Raw genomic sequence first — 22,385 nt, 5'->3', positions numbered from 1 at the left:
TGGGCTACCTTTAGAAAAGGCTGGAGCCTAAAATGCCGGATAATCGCTGCAGAGTTGCACATGACAGCATGGAGGACTGCATGTCAGAAGAGGTTTTCCTCTTTCCATGATTTTATCAGATGGCTTCTCTGCCTTTGCACAAAGTATAGGATAATACAGACCAGTAAGTCATGCTGATAACTGGTGGCTAATGTTAAAAGAATGCAATTATCAATTTGCTGCATTGTCTTTCCATTAATGGGGCTGTGTCAGACATAGAGTTAGACAACTAAGTATCCTTCTTGTTAGCTTCATTTGTAAGATTAGTTGCCTGTTTTTATTTTTAACCTAAATAAGCATTTACTTGAATTGTGCTTTAACTTAGCTAGTACACCTCCCACAAGGTTGCCCCTCTATCACTTCTACATTCTCCTTGCTTAGCCAGAAAGTTGATGTGTGCAGACTGGTCTCAAATGCCTGGAATCCTTTATGATAATTGTCATTGATGTAAAGTAAACGTAACATGCTTCTAATCAAAACAGTAGCAATAGATGGTTGATATTCGTTCAACAGACCTGTTTCTGTGCCAAGCCAGTTATTCCAGATGAAGCTCTGGTGCAGAAGATACAAGATATTGCAAAACTGAGCCCATGATCCTGTACTCAGTGCAAAAGAATTCAATGAGTCAAGCCAAAAAGCATGTTTCCGTGTAGTCAAAAAAACAACAGGTGAGTCAATAGCAATTCGCATTGTTCAACATGCTGTGACTGAAAAGGAGGGAAATTGGATTAAAACTAATTGTATCTTCTTTCAATTTCTCATTTCAGTGCATATGCACTTTAAAATATACATAAGATCATATAAAATACAGTATGCACTTGTATGATTAAACACTGTTTGTAGCAAACTTTTGAATCCAAACTTCTTAATCCAAATTTGAAAACGAGATAGTGTTGCAGCTATTGCTGTTTCAACGGTGTATTAGAAATCAGCAAGCAGGTAAAGGAGAGAACCACAAATCAATGCTCTGCACTGAGGGAGGGTAAACAGTGCAACCATTATCATACTGTTTTAGCAGTAGCAGCCAAACAGATGATAAACTAGCATAATTGAGGACTGGTGCGGGCCCCCATCTACTAGGTAGATTATAAAGTGCTGAGATATTGCAGTGAAAAGAATGGCACCATTTAAGGAAGAAAAAAAAAAAAACAGATCTGTAGGAAATCAGGCCTCATTAGCTCTGCGTCTCCTGGAACAACTTGTTTATAAGCTCAGGATTCTAAAATGCTTTCTGTGTATAATTGTTAGACTGATTAGGGGTAACAAGAAGAATGAAGTCTCACTGTCTGGCAATCAAAGCTGTTCCCCCCACCTTTCAGGTATACAATCCTATTTCAGCAGTAAAGCTTAATGTAATTGGGTTGCAACTATTTCTTTTAAAAACGTAATGATATTACTATAATTACTTAGTATAGTTTATTCACACAGTTAAAAAACATACTGTAATCTGCCTGTGGGATTAGATGATTTATGTATGTATGTGTTTGTTATATCTAGTTCAGCAGGGATTTACAAAGGTTATAAATCACTCACAAATGATTGCATAGTGATTTTACAGTATTATGACAGGACTCATGTAGACAATTCCAGGGTACTCAATAAATGCACAAAGTTTACAGAGGCATTAAAGATAACAAGTAATATAAAACAATTGAAATATGACAGAAACTCAGCATAACTTCTGTGTCTTTCTTAATTTTCAGAAGTGTAGCCAATACTTGTTCTTTTGCTTTTTAAAATATCTAGCAACATGCAAGAGGGTTTATAAAAAATGTCGATATACTCAGCATAGCCACTTCCACTTTTACTTGAGTAGGTGTGTAATAAAACTGTTCTGTTAGCCAGAATGACCGTTATAGTAATTCAATTTCTTTTCAAATCTGACCTTCAACTAGCATACAAACAGTGATTGTGATTAAATGCACTCTGTACATTACTAATATTTAACATTATTTTGTCTTCACAGTGCATTTTCAATACCTAGTAAATTCAATGCCCTTTTTTTCCAGATTTTTGCATTACATTGGGAAATAAATGTGATGAGGAGCTGAGCATACACACTGGTGTCTACCAGCTGTTTTCTCTGTGGTCAGCAGTAGCTGCTGGCCAATGCATGGCAGCTAAGTACAGGTGAATGGTCTGAAAGGGAAAGCAACCTTCATGGCTGGGCAAATTGATTTATGAAAAAATAAAAGCCTTTTCTGACCCTCACTGAAATAATATTTATGTCTGCCTTGAGATAAACCCAATCCTGCTAAATAGATAGAGCACTAGCACCAGCTGGAGGGAGATTTTTAACTGCGTGTCATAATCCCTAAACTGCATTTGCTTTTAAGCTCAAGAGCTTGTCCCACAACCTCTTTGGGATGTTTCAGTTTGAGTGCTGTTCAGTACTTGGGGGTCCCAACAACTGCATCTGTTGAGTTAGTATTATTCGAGTTCTCTCTATTATTGGAATGAGCTGTCTTGTGCAACTTCCTTACAAACAAAATTCCAAATTGCCAGATTCCCATGCGTGAAGTTTTGTACGCACTAAGCGCAATCAGTAAAAGCACAAATGTTTTAAAATTTAAAGACAAAATTTCAAATATAAAGGCTGTTTCAGGGATTTCACAAGCTAGTTTTTACTTCATATATTGTAATAAGTGAAACAATTCTATTGTATACGCTTCTAGTTTTAATCTGCTTTTGGAATGCCTAGCTTTTTTCTAGAGGAAGTAAGATCTGCATCTGATTTTCCTTGGTTCATTATTCAAACTCCAGAAGAGGTTGTAAAGGCTTAAATTACACGATAAACATTTTAAACGTTGAGGCTTGCTTTAGGAGTATGTGCAGAATATTTATAACCAGGCACATCATCTTTTTGAGCAAGTAATTTCTTAATCATGTAAATTCCAATGCCGTGGTTGTCACATATTTTATGTTCTGTACACAGCAATCTTCGCAAAGTAACTTTGCTGGAAGCAATAAACCAGCTACTCATGCCCGGGATGAATGTGAAAAGAAATGATGGCAGATGAAAAGAAGATACAGGCAGTAAGTCTATTCTACTTATTACTCAGAGCATGTTTCAGTAATTTTTCTACCCTCTGAAGATGACAGTCAAATGAGATATGCTATAGTGCATCTAAGCAATATGTACAGCCCTAATGCATAAAAGTTCCCTTTGAAAACATTGAAGTGAGGTGGCTGCATCCTGCTGGATGTTTTGCTTCCATACAGCAGCTGTTAGATAACTGGTAGCACTGTTTTGCTTCTTACAAGCTAGGTGATTTAAAATACAGTTCTCATGAGAGTGGGCAATGTTCTCAAGTGTTAAAAAGAGTAAGCAGCACCAGACTTAGGTGGTCAAGTGTAAGATGAGGAAGACATAGAAATAGGGTTCGGTTGTGTGGCTTTTCCCCTACTCCCAGCATAAGATTATACATGTGAAGCATGAACAATGAGGGCTGCTCTAATTCCATTAGTAAATAGAAGACCGACAATTTTTAATATGTAATATAATAGGTAAAACCTATTTTGTATCATACACTAAAGACCATAAATATAAAACCAGGCTTCAAAAAGGATAAATAAATGCAGCAGAAGCATAAGGAAAAAAAAAAAAAAAAGTTAGCTACCAAGTATTTTCCTACCACCTGTAGAAAGTAAGAGGGTAATCTGGCTCTCATGTTTCAGAAAAAGATGTATTTTTCAAAAATAGTTATGGCTAGTACAAAGGTTTGGTTTGTGTTGGTTTGGTTTGTTGTTTTTTGTTGTTTGTTGTTTTGTTTTGTTTTTTGTTTTTTTTAACATTGTGCAACAACCCCACTCACCTCCCACATCCCTGCTCCTTGGGCTTCCACTTTTGGGCTGACTGTCTAACAATATGAACAGAAATACTATGCTAACCATGTTTGAGAACTCATGAAACAAAGGCCTTAAATCAAAATTTAGCTACTTGCTACTGGATTTACATTTACATGTCTGGAGCCACTCAGGTAAGCAGTTGATTATAATGTTGTTCCAAGAATGATCAAAAATGCCTCTAGATGATAGTGGACTAAAACATGGTTTTCATTATTTTTCTTTATTTAAAGATTAGAGTAAGACATGAATAAATAGATACTTACACAATACACAAAGGAAAAATAAGAAGCGCTCTATAGCTAGGAACAGATTCATAAGCTAAGTTTAGGCGGACTGTTTATAAGATAAAGCAGTGAAAGCCTTTCTGATATTGGCAACAAATGCAGAAAAGTTGTTAGTTTCTCTCACTTTCTGCTGGAACTCTGCTATACAATCCAGAGGAGGAGTACAGGAAGTCACTAAAAATGACAAAAATTTAAAAAAATTAGACTTACAAAAAATTCACTATTAGTGTTTTTTTCTGGGCCTATGAAATAGAATGTCGTCTGCTATATTTGTATGTTTTAGTTTGTCATTATTTTTGAGTAATCTATTAAATTATTTTCCTTCAGTGAAGACAAAGCCTCAAAAGAGCATACAATTCTTTTTGTTTTTCAGTCCTCCCACTCAGTGTTGTGCTCCTACTTCAGTTGTTAGAGCAGTTCTCAGCCTAACTCAAAAACTGAGACACATTCCTAAACATTTTTGTTGCTCTGCAGGTGTGAAGACTGAAAATTGATGTAGCCCAGCATGTGATAAACTTTTTATTTCAGCCCCATTTAGACTTGAATTAGTAAAAAGTGCAGTCTGCTGTGTCCATACCTAGAGGCATAGCAGAGTCTGGAGTATTCTTCTAGAAGCAACTCAGCACAGTACTCAAGTTACTGCTGCTGGTCTTTGCTATCTTGAGTTAAGATCTGGAAGGCTGTATCTCTGCAAAGAGGAATTCTGCATTTCTAGTTTCAATCCTTCTCCTGTATCACACAATAGTAGGGAATCAATAGTGGGGAACAAATTTTTTTCTCTCCTATTGGCTTCTCGAACAGATTGAAATACACCTGTCAGCATAGACAGGTGTATTCTTGCGTAAGAGTAAGAGGCAACAAGTATCTATCCCTGTATCTCTCTACTTTGTACCAAGCAAAGCAGCAAACAGCAATTCCATAAACGGAGGAGTGTATGTTTTCATATAAACAAGAGAAACTATATTAAGGTATATTAATGCTGCAAAGTTTTCCATGCATAAATTAGAAGACAAAGATGACAATTTTTTTTTCCAAATATAGAGATCAGATTCTGTCCTCTTATTTACAAATTTAAAGTCCACGTACCTTCATAATCTCCTTGGTCATTTATGGAAAGGGTAAACACATACGGCTTGTCAGGATCTTTGTGGTCAATATGTCTGAATATAAACTGTAACTGTTCATCTAAAGCAAATACAAACAGAATTCATTAACGCTTCACTTAATAGTCACAGTGATGAATAAAAATCACAATATTACATTGTTTTAATTAATGCTTACAATACTTGCAAATTCAGTAAACTTGTTTTCTTTACAAGACAAATATGTTTTAATATACCATCTTCTGCCATTTGAGGAACAACGGTAATATCTGAGCTAAGGAGTGGGAATAACTTACTTGGAGTTGGCAAAGTTACCAACCATTATCTTCCTCAGATTTGCAAAGACATCTGAACTGCTCTTCAGTAACAAAAGCAGCTGTGAGCAAGAGCCACAGTCCAAGGCCAAGACTATGGCTGCTAATCAACCAGCACTCATGGTCAGCGAGTGTGTAATTGAGAGGAAGATGACTCAATGTAATACACTAGTCTACTGCAGAGTAGATGTACCTCCAAGGCAATTCTTCAGTTGCATGAGCTGCTACATCCTTTGCTACATAATTCAGCATAAACCACATTGTATCACTGCATATGGAACTAAAGAAACTGCAGGAACATACCATGAATTCTACGTATTTCCAATCCAAGCCGCTCTTCAAACAACTCTTTAGACTTGCAAAGTCGTTCCACTCTCTCCTTAGCGGCCTTGTTTTTAGATGATACCACTAGGATTTTAAAAGCCACAAGAAGTACCAAGTAAAAATCAGTAAAGCACAAGAAAAAAATAAACAGTAGTAAAGCCCATCAAGAGCAAGCGATAAAAACACTTCCTCCTCTAATTAAAAACTCTCACCTTCCTTTTTCTTCATCAACTCTTCTTTAAGTTCTTGGATACTGTCAGTCAACTCCTTCTTTTGCTCTTCTTCATGGTTTAGGTTAGATTTTATTTCTGTCAACTGCTCTTGATTTTCTGATATGTGTTTATTCTGCTGAAGAATCTCTGAAAGGAAGCAAGAAAATATGAACATTTACAGCTGATGAATTAGGCTCCCACTAGTTAGCACTCATCTATACAGTTTGAGGTAACTGAATAAGATCTAATGAAGTGCATACTGTAAGCATCAAGTATCAGGATGAAGTAAAAGTTACTCAGAAGTAAAGCTATGAAGTCAGCAGCTCCTCTGATACTGTCTGTATCACATGCAGTCTGTTTCTGCTGCCAGACACAACTCGTATCTTCAAAGCACAAGGACAGTTGATCTTGTTCAGAGACAAATTGACAAAAAGTACAGAATGGTAATGCTGACTGATATTCCATGTGGCAACTATATTTACTTGAGATTCTGAAGTTCAGTTACGGAATTCAGAGCAGTTAATCCTGGACTGATAAGCTGACCGTATTCTGTTTTTATCATGCAGGAGACGTAACTAACCTCACAACATTTAACTAACAGTTTGCAATATTTTACTAAGTAACAATTTTTCTATTGCAGTCAGCAAGTTCTGGTACTTTGTTGTTTTAAGTGTAATCACTTATTCATTCTTCAGCACCAAGAATGCTACAGAGAAAACTTTTAACAAATCTTTATCCTTTTGTGTCATCAGTGAAATTCTCCAGCAAGTTGCTTTTGACTTGCAGTTTGCATCCTGTAACTGCATGTTTGGTTTGTGTTCTATCTTCGTTCTGACTTCACAGGTTACCTTTTAAAAGGGAAGTTAAACGTTATTTAGCTGCGTTGTTAATTTTAGAAGTACTACATAGTAAGTAAAGCACCGTACCGTTTCTATACTCCTGAATTTTATCAATCATCAGGTCCCCTTCTTTCAGCTTCTTGGCCCATTTCTCTGTAAGGACAAGAGACTTGTTACCCGAAGAAGCCTGGGGATGGCTTAGAGAAAGCGGGGGTGCAAGGACCGCGCCGCCTCCTCACCCGAGAGCACCTTCAGGGACTCCTTGCACGAGTCCCTCAGCGCTAGGGTCTGCTGCAGCTGCTCCGTGCCGTAAACGCCCTTCAGCTCGGCCCAGAACTCCTTCATTTCCCTCTCAACGAGCGTTATTTCGTCCTCTGCCTTTACGGTGGCCATGGTCACGGGGCAGCGACTGCAGGCCACAGCCGGGCTCCTCCGCCGGGCCGCAGCCGCCTTCAAACCGCCGCCGCCTTCCCGCCCGCCCAACGGCCGCTCTCCCACTGGCCGACGCTCTCGCCCGCCTTACAACAAGCCCGCCGCTGATTGGCTCAAGCTGCAGTCGCCCGTTGGGAGCCGCCAAGGCGGTAACGGCTGTGAGGGGCTGTGAGGGGCCGTGAGGGGCCGTGAGGGGCCGGTCCCGCCCCGCCCCGCCCCGCCACACGGAGGCCGCCCGGGCGGAGCCGCCCTGTCAGGGCAGGCAGAGGGGGCGGTGAGGTGGTGGTGGGGCGCCGAGGCGGTGGAGCTGCCGTCCCTGTCCCGCAGCCTGTCCCCGGGGCGGCCCAGCGGTGAGGCGCGGGCTGGGGCTCTCCCGGGCGGCCTGCAGCTGCCCGAGCCGCCTCAGGAGCGCGGCGCAGCAGCACTGCCCGCCCCCCCCGCACCCTGGGACGGCGCAGGGCTGGGGCAGGCACCAGCTGTGACCCCAGGTGGCAGCCCTCAGCTCGTCAGGGAGGCTGCTCAGCGTCTGTGCCCACAGCTAGCGAATTGCTGGCTTCAGCTTGCTCAGGTGTTACTCAGGTGATCTCAGCATAGCATAGACTTAATACAGCTTTGAGGATCGCTCTGAAACCATTCATTATTCTAGTAATTTCCTTGTAACTACTATTAACGAGGACTGATTAGATGAAGGCGGCTGACCAAGAGAAAGCAGCTGGTTCACATTAGCATTTGCTTAAAGCTCCCCGGGTCAGCCTAGCCGCAGAGCAGTCCGACCTCCGCTAGGGCAGTATGGGGCTGGTGAGCACTGCCGGAAGGCCTGAAATGTGGAAAGAAAGTAAGAGCTTCCTAAATACCTCTCTTTTTAAATATATAATTAAGTTACATCGTCTCAGGGGTTCTATTTGGAAAATGTTCATTCCTAAGAAAATAGTTGTCTGTTGTTGTATACGGTGTTTACTTGTGAACTGACTAAATTGCTAGTTAGTCCTTGTAGCTGGTCCAGTGCCAATGAAAACACTGATGTGGAAATCAATGTTATTGTTCAATTAACTAAACATAATGCAGCAGAAAGCTAGACCCAGTACATAGGACGCCATTAACAGCATTTTAGAAAGTGTTTACTTTGATGGTTTTTCCTTCCCTTGCAAACATTTGCTTAGCAACGTCTGACATGGGTTATGTAACACCTGCTCTGATGTGTAGGTGTAAAGGAGATACAAACATCTTGTCCTCCCTTCTGTGGTTAATCAGTGTGATTTTTGATTCTATGTTATTATTACCAAGAATACAGAGAGTCTCTGTTTTTACATGTCTTGGAAAATAAACTGAGAAGCTATCAATAAATTAAAAACTCTTTATGTGAACAGGTGTGATTTTAAAGGGTTATGCATTGCACAAGGAGCTCATTTGCTCATGTAGAGACCAAGCACTGGTCTTGGATTGTGTAAAGACCACAAACAAATCAAAAGCTTTGATTAAAAACTTAATGCATGCACTTCCTGACTATTTTATACAGATCACTGGTGTTTCTTACATTTCTACTTGCTTAAAAACGGCAAATAGTTTTATTTCTTATATATCTCAAGTGACTTAGAAAGACTACAGGTATTACAGATGCATTTTGCAGTGCTCTGTGTAGAAAAGTAGGGAGTAAAAGCCTATTGAGGAAGCAGTTCTCAACTGTTGGAGTTGAAACAAGTTCTTAAATACAGTATTTCCACGCATGTTTCTGCATCTTTTCTTTGCTCCTCACTGAAGTTAAAAAGAGCTTTAGTATCAGAATTTTATAGATTGCCAAATATCACATGCAGGACAGCGGATGACACGTCAGCTGTTGATTGCCTGCAGGATGAGGCAGGACCCAGAGCGGGGCAGGCAGATGAGAACATTGCTTGTACTGCCTCACTCATACAAACCTTCTCATCTATTCCAAAAACTTCCTTCTTGCTTTATTTGTCGATTGTGGGTTTATTTATTTTTAAAATGTTTTTGTAAACATGACTGTATGTCCAAGAAGTACGTGCTGCTGAAACAGGCAGAAGAAATAGGAGAAAATTAAAGCTTATGTTTGCTGCTAGCTGTTAACAGCATAATTCTGTCTTGATTATGTCTAAGGTGCTTATCTGTCTAAGCAGTAGGATAATTAGCAGTGTATGAATCAGCAGCAAAATATTTGCAATGAAAATTAATATCAGGACGTTGGTATTAAAAGGTTACTTTACTGAGGTGTTGCCAAGACATGCCTTCCAAGATTACATCTACCACATTTTGGGGGCACCAAAGTGTGCCTGAATGGTTCAGTCTGAGAAGGAGGATTCAGCCTGAGCAGATGCAGCACTGTCCCAGTGCTAGCCAGGGGTGGACTTTTTAATATTCAGAAATAATGCAAACAAGTTACTGAAATGGTCCTGCACGTCTTGTACAAGAGAGACTAGAAGGTGACCTCTTCTGTTGGTGGTCTCTTCAGAGGACATTGCATTGTACCTTGATGGAAACTTACTGCTAAATAATTTTTCCTAATAGAGCAATAATTATTTACCTTATTACAGTTGCTGTCTTAAATAAGTACTATAAATAAGATAGCTGTTACTCAGCCACTGACTTGATATTTACATGAATGCTTAGAGCTAATTATTTATAAACTAGACTGAAAAGTAGATGAAAGCTTCAGGTTCTCCACTTCTTTTACACACTAAACCCAGATATGTACAAAAGAGTGATTGTTGTTGTTGTTATAAATTCTACTGATCTTTAAAGGAGGAATGCTTTAAATTTGTAGCAAAGGGGCATTTCCTCTAGTACTAACATGCGAAAAGCTATGTGGGAAAGATGTTTCTGAAGAAATCACTTATTGGGAAAGTTAGGTCCTACCAGATCATTTGCGTGGCCCCATCCTGGGCACCCTGAGGAGTACTAAGCTGTAGGGCTTGGCAAGAGACAAACCTCCCCAAAGATCTGCAGCCAGAAAGCTAGGAAATATTTATGTTGAAGTATACTGAAATTTAGTTTTTAAGAAGGTTTTCTATGAAATGAAGGGACACGTATTGAGGTGGATATTTGTTCAACGTACAGAAAAGTATTTTGGTAGTTATTTCAGAAACAGTCCGTGGAATTTTAAATCTTTTTTTTTTAACTTTAAGGTCTTCTTCATGGCTTGCTGCGAGTGATAGCAGTAAACAGTATAGGATTTACATCTGCTAAGATGTTTCTAAAAGCAGACTATTAATAGCTAGGTAAAGGTGATACTGTGTCAGAAGAGAGGTCTCCTAAGTCCATTCAATTATCACGCCTTATTTGTTGATTCTGCTTTGGGTTTCCGTGTGACTTCCCTGACTACACATCATCAAGCTGCGTTAAGCTGTTGAGTCTCTCCTCAGCAAAGGCGGTGAGGCAGCCCGCATCTCTGTCGGTGCGGCTTGTGCTGTTCAGCCTGGGCGCCACGCAGAAAGTGGCAGGGAAGTGCTTGGTGACTGTGTACAGCTGCTTGTTTTCTGCTTGTGGTTGTTTCAGAAGCACAGGATACCTTTAATGGAAGATAGGCCTGAATATTAGAGCCAGATACAGAACTCTGCTTGTTCCCTTGCATAGGACTGCCTGTCAGACAAGAGTATCGTCAGACTTTTGGCATCCATTTAATCTCTGGGAAAAGCGTTTCTTCTGTAGCCACCTCCCAGGTGAACACGATCTTTTCCTATGCTGCAGTTATTAATATTAAAGTTGCTAGGTCTGATGCGCTAATACATTATTTGCTGTGTACTCTTAAAATCCCAGTGTCTGGAAGAATCTGCCCCTCCTCTTGGCCATTCATCCAGAAGAAGCCAAGGGCTTCCCATCGAAATACTACAGGAAAGCACTGCCAGCCACCCATTTGGCAAAGGTCTCATTTCTGCTGGGCTGGGCACCAAGAAGGCATCAGGCTTCAGCTCCTCCTGGCAGAGGTGTGCAGCACCCCCATGGTGTAAGCAATGTGCAAGGCTGGTGATGCTGCGTGAGATGATTCTGAGACAAAGCTTCATCTGCAGTGTGCCCTGATTAACGTGGCCTCTTGTACAAAGGAAATGGTTGCTTTTTTGTGCTTTGAGAAAACTGCTTTAAGAGTGGATCTAGTGTCCAACAGAATCATTAATGTATGGATGATGGCTGTATTTTCCTGGACTGAAAATGTGTTGTGCACAAACAGAATAGTTGCCAAATTCAGTTTCAAACTGAAATGAACAGCTTTAATGACAGTTCTGCAGAGACCAATCATTTGTGTATTCTTTCTATCCTTTATAGAGGCAACACTTAATGAAGTATACACACTACTAATGTCCATCCTGCAGAGAAATGAACTGTGAAAAAATTCAAGCAAACATGTTCCAACTGTTCACACAAAGGATTGCATAAGTCACGCATTGTGTTTCCACAAAACTTTCCCCACAATTTGCTGCTGACCAGCATGTACTTCACTTAGTTTCCTCCAATTAAAATTTGCAAACAGAAAAGCTTTCCAGTGCTAACAGACTCATGTGCTTTCCTGGAGATTTGGAGCCACGTGTTCCAGGAATGGCTGGGTACACCCCACCGATACGATATAAAGGCAACGTCAATCACCTTCTCTCACTTTTTAATAGTTCCCTTCCATGGTTCTCGTTCTCCCTAGAAACTTAAGATTAAAGGAACTTTGCTATATTTCAAGTACAGTCTAACCAATTAAGATGGATCTCCTTCATAGCAATGGCGTGCTTATCATTCAGCATTTACAGAGGGACTACAGGGCTTATCAGGATTTTCTTAATTTTATGTCACATGTTGGAGATCCTCGCAATATATTTTCAGTTTATTTTCCTCTCTGGTTTCAACTCAACCAAGTGGTTGGTACTAAAATGATATGGGTGGCTGTCATTGGTGATTGGTTCAACCTCATATTTAAATGGTAAGAAGTCATGTTTATTGTAAAATTTGCTATTTCTAATGATGGTTACTGCATGTTCCTCAAGTTTAGAAAACATTCTGCAAACGGTGTAGTGGTAGACTTTCCTTGTACTCCTAAACTAGGAATTCACACTGAAGTTATTTAAGGTGTGTTTGAAATTAAATTTTGATAAGACAAGAGGAACCTATAGCACTATTATGGAATAATTTTGGCAGCATAGTTCTTTGTATTCATTGTAAGTTTATTTATCATGCTTTGTGGAGGTGTTCTTATATAAAAATATTTTTATTGCATCTTTGCTTCATTTCACTTTTTTTTTTTTTTTTTTTTTTAATTATTATTAGGATTTTATTTGGTCATCGTCCATACTGGTGGGTGCACGAAACAGTGATTTATCCCAATCAGTCAAGTCCATGCCTTGAACAGTTTCCTATAACATGTGAAACTGGACCAGGTAAGAAATGTTGGAGATCACATTGATACATTTAACACAATGTTTTCTGGAGGGGGGAGAGGATGTGACTTATGATGATTTTGTATGATGTAGAAATTTTGAGGTGGCCTATGCATATGTAACTTGTATGTTGTATGCTACAGCCCTGAGGGGGTTCTGGTGTTTATAGAAACAAGATGTCAGAATAACATCGCAGGTTTCAGCATGAGTATTTGTTAAATTAGACTTGTGGCCACTCAAATTGATGGAGATGTATTTAACCACGAGTAGCTGAGGTATGCCATACATTGAGGAATATGACAGAAATACAGCAGTTTGACACATTCCCTGTAAGCATGTTCCTGCAGGAGAAATACACATTACTCAAGTTTGTCATCCCATATTTTTTAATGCTTCTCTGACTCTCTGGGGAAAAATTTATGGGCAACTAAACCTGTACCAATATGACAATGTTGTAAATACATCAGTATTCAACTAATAACTTGATGCTCTGTTTTTTAATCATAATTAAAGTCTAAGTCATGGAAAAATAGTATGCTTTCTGGTCAAGATACCAGCTCACCCCAATATGGGTAAACTGTTACCTACTTGATTTCTGGCTAAAGTTCTGGACTCTGTATAGATGAGTTTTCTGAAAAATTAAGAAATTAAACTTTTGAGATGTAACTGACAACATCCTTTGAGGTTTTGTTAACCTTTAACCCCTCCCCTAAATGATTAGCTGCCTGAGTAACTGACAGTGGGTATTTTCTTTATGCCAAAGTTATAGTTGTCATTTTTAGCTTGAACTTTTCCTTTTTGTCTTTATTAGGAAGCCCATCTGGGCATGCCATGGGATCCTCCTGCGTCTGGTATGTAATGGTAACAGCAGCACTTAGCTACACAGTAAGGTGGAAGGACAAATCAGCAGTTACCCTTCACAGGTCAGCATCTTTCTGTTATTGTAATTCATTCTGATGTTTATTTGCATGTTATGTTTTTAACGGGCTCATTTTAACAACATATTCAGTCAGTTTTATCCAGTTTGTAAAAACAAGCAAACAAACAAAAAAACAACTTTATTATGGTTTACTTCAACTGAAGTCAAATAATATTAAGAAGATTTGTGCATTTCTATATGTTGGTGTTTATTAACTTAGGGTTATTGCATCACGGTATCTGTGATTCAGCTTCTATTAAGGACTGTCAGGTCTTTTGTGTCAGATATGTAAAAACATTTAATATAATTCAAAATATTTTATCTTTTGGTTAGTACATAAATTTACTGCTTTGATCAGTCATTGATCCGTTTTAAAGGAAACACAAAATACTGGCAGAGTTCAGTGTACCATGTTATTCAGCTCTGCAGGGAAGCCTTTTAATTACTTTGGTTGTACTTTCCAAGCTTTATGAGATTGTTCCCATGTTATGTGGATTTTGTCATCAAAATAATGATCTTTTGTGTTTAAATATGCTGTCATGATGCTAAATATGTTCAAAGTGCTAATTTAACTTGCCACTGATGCCTTTCATCACTGGATGTAGCTGCAAGAACAACCTCTCTCACTAGTATTTTAGTACTGACTTTACTCTTTGATCCTATGATTCTAAACTTTTCCGCTTGTAAACCTCTGCTTGGGAAAAATATGAGCCCAATACAACCAGGCGTGTTGTAAATTACTATGTGAAATATCTCAATTTTTAAGCATCTTCATTTTCCCTTTCAGACTGACATGGTCATTACTCTGGAGTATTTTTTGGATTATCCAGATCAGTGTGTGCATCTCAAGAGTATTCATAGCAACACATTTCCCTCATCAAGTTATTCTCGGAGTATTTGCCGGTAATGTTGCTAATTTTACTATTTTTTTCATTATATATGCAAAATCTAAACATCCTGAAATATGATATGTTAAAAAGATTTTCAGTAGTGCTACTCAACCTGCAGCTGCAGTGGTGCTCTGCACTCTGGAAGATCAAGGTTTGCTGACAGTCTGTCTTGTAATTGCCTTCCGTACTTGCAAGACAGTTTGTATCTGATGTCTGTGACTCACACAGGAGGCGAGACCTGCTCCAGATGACAGCCAACTCCAACTGCATTATTGCCACAGGCAATATGCTACACAGTGTTTACTGATACAGGCTAGCACTATAGTTTTTGTACTGGCTACATCTGATCTTCATCTGTGCTGCCTGGGTGGAAGGTAGCAGGGAGGAAATAGCTCCTATATGGCTCTACTTTCCTCTCAGGAGGAATTTATTTGTTGCTGTTCATTTCAAGTGGGGTCCGAGGCAAACCAGTATGTATGCAGTTGGGCCAGAGATCTGGGGCAGAACTGAGAAAAAGCTGTCAGCAGTACAAACTCCCCAGGGGAATTTAGGAAGATTAAGTATGTGGGGGTGATGTTTGTTGTTTTTATTTGTATGTTTCAGATTGGTATCTGGCATGTTCAAACGATGAACAGTATCTCTAGTATCTCTCAGATCTTGAGGAGGGTGACCAGAGCATGGAGTAGGGGCTGTCTGCTCCCATTCTCTTTAACGTATGCAGAGAAGGCTGTGCAGCACTGTTAACAGCTTGCAGTCCAGCCGTCCCTTTTCACAACCAGGATAAAATGAATAAGAAAGAGTATAGTTGCATTCTGTGGCTTTTCCTTCAATGCTTAAAGCCTGTGTGGGAACTGGTATTGAAAGGTGCATTGCTGAGGCCAGCCTTTGAGCAGAGGACTTTTCTAGAAAAGGAATGTTCTAGTTTACATCCCATATTTGATAGGGTGTCATCTGGGAGATACAGTCAAGCCTAAGGCATGTCTCAGATACAGAACACGCAGTGTTTGGCATTTTATGTTTTTTCTTTTTCAATTTATCAGGTATGAGTGGGAGACTTGTGTGTGCGTGTACCACAGGACTGGTTAATTCTGTGCGTGTATATATATATGCATGTATATTTGTATGTATGTATATTCTGTCTTCAAAAGTCAAATTCTACACAGGCAGTGTAAAAAGTGCTTCTTCAACATGTAAGCGTGTTGTTCACTGTAACACTGACTTTGTAATCCACAGGCATACTTGTGGCGGAAGCATTTGAGCATGCCCCTGCTATTCAGACAGCAAGCCTGAGAACGTACATCAAGACAAACCTGTTTCTTTTCATCTTTGCCCTTGGGTTTTACCTAGTCCTCAAGCTTCTTGATATTGACTTGTTATGGTCTGTTCCGAAGGCCAAGAAGTGGTGTGCCAATCCAGACTGGATAAACATTGACACTACTCCATTTGCTGGACTGGTGAGGAATTTAGGTGCACTCTTTGGCCTAGGTCTCGGTATTAATTCTGAAATGTTCATCGCAAGCTGCAAAGGTAAAAATAGCTGTAAGATAAGCTTCCGCATATTGTGTATAGCTGCTTCTTTAGCAACACTGCAGCTGTATAACGTTGTTAAGATACCTACTCATACTGAGTGTTTGTTTTACATTCTCTCTTTTTGTAAGAGTGCAGCTATGCCTCTGACTGTAGTTGCCTTGGTTCCATACTGTGTCCACTCATTAATGAGGACAACTGAAAAGAAACTTAATTAGATAAGTTTTCGAAATGGTTGGCAATGTAAGGATGGATATGAGCTGTTCAAGAACCCTCTGCAAAGACAGTTCTGCTAACTCATTTTATCCAAGGGAGATGCCACTGCATCTTTGATGTGTTCTTGGTAAGTAGCCAGTGTATCTAACATCTGCACATTCAGGAGTGACTTTGGCAGCTCAAAAACATTAAGTAGCTGCTGACTTTATTCTTAGAAATATTGTAATGAAGGATACTGCAGTATGGTTTTCTAACAATACTCTGAGTCATGCTGAAGTTTTAAAGTATAATTGAATAGTTTTGTTTAGCTACTTGGTGGTCTTTTAGTTCTGTCCACAAACTAGATGGTGCTTCAGTTGTATATAGTGATATTCAATATTTTTGATTTTTTATAGAGATACTGTGTGCTAAACTGCTAGCTAAGGGTGTGACAGTATTATACCACCTACAACTGTACAGCTGGCCCTATGAACTGTGAAAAGGCCAACGTAATTATAAGAAAAGCTTTCTATAGGCTTAACTTATTGAGCTTCCTGAGTAAAACAGCTTCTGATTAAGCCTGATGAGGAAAAACATTTAAATTTGTCTCAATTAGACTCTGTAGAATATATCATTGCATTACTGTGGTTTTTTCATTTTTACTTTTTAAAAATGTCATATAAATCATGAATGCTAATTATTATACCTTTGATGTTAAAAATGCATGTGTATGATGTGGAAAGTATTTGAGTCCTCTACTATACAGAACAACAAATGAAGAAAGTTATCAATCGTGAAATTATCTTGGCATATTCCCTCAAGATTGTTGTTCATGCTTCTGTACTGCAAAGGTAAATTAGTCTAATTCTCTCGGTTTGAAAGTCACAAGCCTGAATCAGTTAGTGGTTATGTAAATCAAGAAAATGAAATTGCAGAGTAAATCATTGTAAATTTATATTCTTGTATGCTTAGTTTATTTAAGCACAGGAGTAACTAATATTTTAAATATGTTTGTTATATAAAACTAATGCTCTAAATATATACACGGTTAGATATTTTTCCCTTTTTATTCATTATTTAGCACCTATTGTTGCATATTCTCTTTCACTGCACAATCTCTAAGCACTACTTTCCTTATAGTACTGAGTATATGTGCAATGTAAGGTTATAACAATATGGGTAATTAGGGCTGTCTGTGTGTGATCTGGTAACAAGGCTTAGAAGATGTAAGCATACTATTGCTTTTAGACTTCCAGTTAGTGCTGGGATGACAGAAATGTGAAGAATCTCATTTAATTAGGAAAACAAGGTGAATAATTTTGGGTTGGCCCTTGGGAATGCACGTGATATAAATTACAGAGGCAAACAGAATCATTGAGGTTGGAAACGACCTGTAAGATCATCTAGTCCAATCTTTAACCTAACAGTGCCAACGTGAAACAGGCTCTAATGATTAAAGCAGACAGCCAACAACGCAGCTTCCTTACTCATTTTCAGTTAAGGATTAAATACGCTTCTTTAGAAAAAAATAGCACTTTGATGTTGATTATGTGATTTCACTAGGTTCTGATAAAGAAATGCTATAACTGAAATTGTGTGAAAGCTGAAATTGTTTTGTCTTTTGTTGCCTGGAATTAAGAGATGGATCCTAATGAAGTTTTCACCCTTCCAGCTTTATTTGAGTTTCAGCAGTTGGTACAGTAGTTGCACAGTTTTGTAAGAAACTCCATTATGGTGTGGCTTGTTACAAAGTGGGAAAACTGCCCCACCACCCCTTGTAAGTTGCAGAATGACTTTGACAGTAACAATCTGTTGCTGCAAATTATGATTTAAATTTTAGTACTGTAATTTGGACTTTGTCTCCAAGTTCCCAGTTCCTAAAGGAAAGAGGCCCTTGTCCAGCAGACAATACCCAGTAACATATTCCAGAGAAACATGCAGTAGACCTTAAAACAAACTGTTCCAGATACAAGCTTCAGTCAAAGGTAATTCCTGATCTTTGTTATTCTTGAATGAACTGTTGTTGTATTTATCAACTCTGCCTAATATAAACAAGTAGCTAATTAAGGCTTTTTTTTTTTTTTTTTTTTTTTTACTTTTATTGATTATACTTATGGTATCTGAAAATACTTCCCGAAGGCATTATCATGCCTTCTGAAAAACACAGAAAACACATTATCCATCACCATCTCAACAGAAGTGAGTTAAATAACTGTGCTGATTAACTGTAGAATTTTACATTGACTTAACTAAAGCATTTATTCATTTTTAAAATCTATTTGACACCTTTGAGTGGTGAGAGCAGGAGAACTGAGTCTTACCGCTTTCTGTTCCTCTTTGATTTTTCTTTCCTTAGTGTTGTGAAGCTGCTGCCTTCTTTGTGAGTACTTACTGGTTTTATTGGAAGGGTTACTGGTATGTCAAGCTGAGGGCTCCAGCATGTTAGCACTGCATGCAGTGGAAACCCAGCCTTCCCCAACAATACAGCTGAAATAGGCATGGCAGGGAAGGGTCAAGGTTTCGCACAAGTAGCTGTTGTAATCCTCTGCAGAGCCAAACATTAGGAGATATTTGAACCTTCATCATGCTTTGGATTGTTTTTTTATTCATACAGCTCACCTAGAGAGAAGTGGCAGTTTCCAGAACACCAGACTGGAGTCTTCCTTGATGGCTAGTTGTGAGGAAGGACAGGACTGTGCAGTCTCACTTGGGGGTGGTGGCAATTCCCCAGCTCAGCAAAGATCTTTTCATTTTTGGGCTTGCTTTCCTTTTCACTTAGCAGTGGGCTAAGCTGCTTCCTGCATGCATCAGCCTATGCGTAGTCCTCTACAGGTGCCTGACCCAGAAAGCTACATACATTTAACGTACCGTGTAACTCTATCATAGAGTGCTTTGTGACACGAAGGGGTACCCACATATGCCTACCTCCTGCAGACTATTTGTTTAGAGAAAAAAATAAATCTGAAACTTAGTATCACAGCAGTTCAGCTAATCGGGGCTCCAGTGGTAACAAGCTTATAATACGCTCCTTCCATGGCCATCAGTTCATCGTGGGTGCCCCTTTCGATGATGGTTCCTTGTGACATCACGGCGATGATGTCAGCATTCTGGATTGTGGACAAGCGGTGAGCAATGACGATGCAGGTACGCCCTTCTCTGGCCTTATCCAGTGCAGCTTGTACAGTCTGAAGGCAACAGTGGGAATGGCAAATCAGGTTGGGGCTCAGAGCTGGAGAAGGCTGATTGCTTCAAACTCATTAACTATATTGTGCAATACTTGTACAAGTGACTACAAAGCTAAATTGAAGGTTATGTTATTGGTGTGCTTAGCTGGGTCATGAACTTAATCTAGTAGCAGTACAAAGAAGGGGCAGATAAGTATACCAAGGAGTAGAAACTGAACGGTAAGGAAGGCGTATTTCAGCTGTCACGTTGAATGTTAGTTAGCTCAGCCTGGATATGCTTCTAAATTTCTAACATTTGTCTAATCTGAGTGTAACCAAGCCATGCAAACTATTGCCCAAGCTCTTAGGCCCCACAGTGTTTGTTTTTTCTGTCCAAAAGCTGTATTTATTGAAGATTCCCACTGAATGCTTTGAAATCCAGGGAATTAATACGTACAGTACTTTAAAAGTGCTGCCTCTCATCAGCAGTCTAACAGCCCCTGTAGCTTGCTGTTGTGTTTATGGCTATGCTTCTAGATCTTTCAAAAAGATCGTTAAAGGTATAAGTGCTGAATTAACAGTGGTGAATACTTTTGCGGTGATGTGGTCTTTGTACAGCAGGATGTCTCTGAAGAACAGAAAAAGGTAGTGTACAGCCTAAGCCATTGCATTAATTTTGCCTTATTTCTGATCGCTGCAAACTTACCTTTTCACTTTCTGTATCTAAGGCAGATGTAGCTTCATCCAGTAATAAAATTTTAGGATCTCGTATGATGGCCCTCGCTATAGCAATGCGTTGCTTTTGCCCACGAGACATCTGGGATCCTTGTGCCCCAACATTAGTTTCATATTTCTGAAAAACATATGAAAAGGGAGATTTTTATCTAGGTGTAAACAATACGTAAGTACACAAACTGAAGGAGCAGCAGGAGAGGCAAGAGCTCTGACCATTGCTGTCTCCTCCTTAAAGAACCCAGCAAGGCAAAAATACTCTGGGAGTAATACAGTGTTCAGGGAGACATCCTTGAACCATGTGTTTCAGTACACTGACAGACCCGGAAGAAAATTTTATGGTAAGATGATGGCTGATTTGTCTGATGCAAAAGATCCCCCAACCTAGATTTGGGTAAGAGGCTAAAAGTGATCGAAGGGCTCATTGGACAAGTGCTTTGTTTGGGTGCCTAAATTGTATTCATACCTTTTGTATTCGTACAATTTATGTCTATATCATTTCTGTGCATTTGCATACTTCCTAAGTGAACGTGAGCAGCCAGTTTCAAAAATTCTGATTTAGGGCATCATGCCCTAATTGCAAGGCAACACTCCCACAGCTAGGGAACAGGAACTGTATTTCCTGACTCAGTATAACGCTTTGACTGCTGAACTGTGCTTCCTCTTCTTTCTTGTCAGTTGACAAGAAAATCTTCCGTTTTCTCCTAACTCAGAATTATAAATGTTTTTTTAAGTTTTGTAAATATTTGCCTCTTGAGTAAGAACAAAGGGACAGCTTACACGCAAGCTCTCAGGAACAAAAGGAGGCTTCTTTGCTCCTACTGGTCTAGCTGTAAAAGCAAGATAATTCACTTCAGCAACTGCAACTGGTTTTGGTGAGCCTCCCTCCAGTGAATGCTGAGCAGCCTGTCCAAGTCCCACAGCCAAGCATCAGTTGTACTTACTTCAGGAAGTGACATGACAAAGTCATGCAGCTGAGCTTTCTGGGCTGCTTCTATGACTTTTTCCATCGTTGTGTCTTTGCTGTTACTGCCATATTTAATATTATCAGCAATGCTGCAGTCAAATAGCACAGGCTCCTGGGACACCACTCCGATTTTTGATCTAAGAAACTGTACGTTTACTTTCTTGGTGTCATGTCCATCTATTAACTAGAAGGAAAAAGGAGAAACCATGAAATGTAATTCCAAAACAATCTGCAAAGCCCAAATAGTTTACAGCAGAACTAAATGATTTAGCCATATTACTTATACTTTAGTAATTCATAATTTAGTAAGAATCTGCTTATGCTTCTTTTTGTATGATGAACAGTTTCTGCGTCTGTGATCCAACCAAACACTAAACCATTTGCTTGATCTTAACTCCAGCTAAATTATTTAATTGCTTAAGGTTAGGCACATGATTTGTTGCTTTGCTGGCATAGTGATCACAAGACTAATTTTTTGCAAAGATCTCAGACTGGATGATTAAGTATTTACGTAAGAAAAAGTTATAAAGGTTTTTTAAGCTATCAGTAATTGAATAACTGGAAGATAAACCTAGACAAATGCAACCCACAACGAAGCTGCACACTGAGGCTATATATTTAGTGATGTTCCAGACTCTCTGTTGCTTCAGTCAGGCTCGATTCTTGCTTGTGCGCCCACAATGTCAACCACACATTACGTGTTCCATACAGAGCTACCACAGTGAATGCCTGCGGCCTGCATAATGTGAGACAGCAACTGAGGTTTACAGTATTCTCATTTTGCCTGAATACGTTGGAGTTGATACTCAGGGAGTTGTCTGAACAGTCTTCATTTGTCTGAGGAGCTGAAAACCCAACTGCATATGCGTACTACCTTGGTGAGGTTGCACAGTAGGACACTTTTGGAGGAGTCCTTGTAGCATTGCTGGAAACAACAGTACACAAATCATGCTTGCTTTGCTTACCACACTTCCTTTCTCAGGGTCATAGAAACGCTCCAGAAGCTGGACACTTGTGCTCTTTCCACAGCCACTACTTCCAACAAATGCCAAAGTCTGGCCAGGCTTCACAGCTACAGAGAGTCCTTTCAGGACCTGAATATCGGGCCGAGAAGGGTATGTGAATTTACAGTTAAGAAATTCAATGCTTCCCTTGAAATCATCCTAGAGAAAAAATAAGAAAGACACTGCAATGAGTTCAAGCTTGAAACTGAGTCATAAAGTACA

At 39.4% G+C, this 22,385-nt stretch overlaps 3 protein-coding genes across 6 annotated transcripts in view; 1 reads left to right on the top strand and 2 right to left on the bottom strand.

Moving 5' to 3' along the window:
• Positions 1-2,788: 2,788 nt before the first annotated feature.
• Positions 2,789-17,761, top strand: G6PC2 (glucose-6-phosphatase catalytic subunit 2). 2 transcript variants are annotated; one of them, XM_032190651.1, is made up of 5 exons: positions 2,789-3,075; positions 12,656-12,765; positions 13,577-13,688; positions 14,472-14,587; positions 15,808-17,761. In XM_032190651.1, the coding sequence occupies exons 1-5, from the start codon at positions 3,056-3,058 to the stop codon at positions 16,317-16,319; spliced, it is 870 nt and encodes a 289-aa protein (XP_032046542.1). In that variant the 5' UTR covers positions 2,789-3,055; the 3' UTR covers positions 16,320-17,761. The 2 variants fall into 2 exon arrangements, with proteins under 2 accessions (XP_032046542.1, XP_032046541.1); XM_032190650.1 differs by lacking the exon at positions 2,789-3,075 and adding an exon at positions 12,094-12,311.
• Positions 4,090-7,409, bottom strand: SPC25 (SPC25 component of NDC80 kinetochore complex). The gene is made up of 6 exons (XM_032190652.1): positions 7,204-7,409; positions 7,052-7,117; positions 6,126-6,272; positions 5,893-5,997; positions 5,259-5,357; positions 4,090-4,346 (listed from the first exon to the last, which is right to left on the bottom strand). Exons 1-6 carry the CDS (start codon positions 7,355-7,357, stop codon positions 4,213-4,215), a joined length of 705 nt encoding a protein of 234 aa, XP_032046543.1. The 5' UTR covers positions 7,358-7,409; the 3' UTR covers positions 4,090-4,212.
• A 187-nt stretch (positions 17,762-17,948) lies between the features above and the next one.
• ABCB11 (ATP binding cassette subfamily B member 11) overlaps positions 17,949-22,385 on the bottom strand; it is a 41,262-nt gene continuing 36,825 nt past the window's right edge. For 2 of the 3 annotated variants that reach the window (XM_032190131.1, XM_032190130.1), the window contains 4 exons: positions 22,125-22,322; positions 21,137-21,343; positions 20,167-20,313; positions 17,949-19,481 (listed from right to left, as the gene is read on the bottom strand). In XM_032190131.1, coding sequence (XP_032046022.1) covers positions 19,281-19,481; positions 20,167-20,313; positions 21,137-21,343; positions 22,125-22,322 — 753 coding nt within the window. In that variant the 3' untranslated portion in view covers positions 17,949-19,280. Of the gene's footprint in view, positions 20,089-20,166; positions 20,314-21,136; positions 21,344-22,124; positions 22,323-22,385 lie in introns of all 3 variants that reach the window. The other variant, XM_032190129.1, reaches the window with a different exon arrangement.

The sequence above is a fragment of the Aythya fuligula genome, chromosome 6 (genome assembly GCF_009819795.1).
Source record: "Aythya fuligula isolate bAytFul2 chromosome 6, bAytFul2.pri, whole genome shotgun sequence".
In the NCBI taxonomy this organism is placed as follows: domain Eukaryota; kingdom Metazoa; phylum Chordata; class Aves; order Anseriformes; family Anatidae; genus Aythya; species Aythya fuligula.
This window is presented reverse-complemented; position numbering and strand designations above follow the sequence as displayed.

Excerpts from the sequence above, each read along its gene's own strand:
- G6PC2 (XM_032190650.1), top strand. The coding sequence starts at position 12,094 with ATGGATCTCCTTCATAGCAATGGCGTGCTTATCATTCAGCATTTACAG. Across the intron at positions 12,312-12,655 it reads TTCAACCTCATATTTAAATG|GATTTTATTTGGTCATCGTC; the intron begins GTAAGAAGTCAT and ends AATTATTATTAG. Across the intron at positions 12,766-13,576 it reads AACATGTGAAACTGGACCAG|GAAGCCCATCTGGGCATGCC; the intron begins GTAAGAAATGTT and ends TGTCTTTATTAG.
- SPC25 (XM_032190652.1), bottom strand. The coding sequence starts at position 7,357 with ATGGCCACCGTAAAGGCAGAGGACGAAATAACGCTCGTTGAGAGGGAA. Across the intron at positions 7,118-7,203 it reads GTCCCTGAAGGTGCTCTCGG|AGAAATGGGCCAAGAAGCTG; the intron begins GTGAGGAGGCGG and ends TTGTCCTTACAG. Across the intron at positions 5,358-5,892 it reads GGAAATACGTAGAATTCATG|ATGAACAGTTACAGTTTATA; the intron begins GTATGTTCCTGC and ends TATTTGCTTTAG.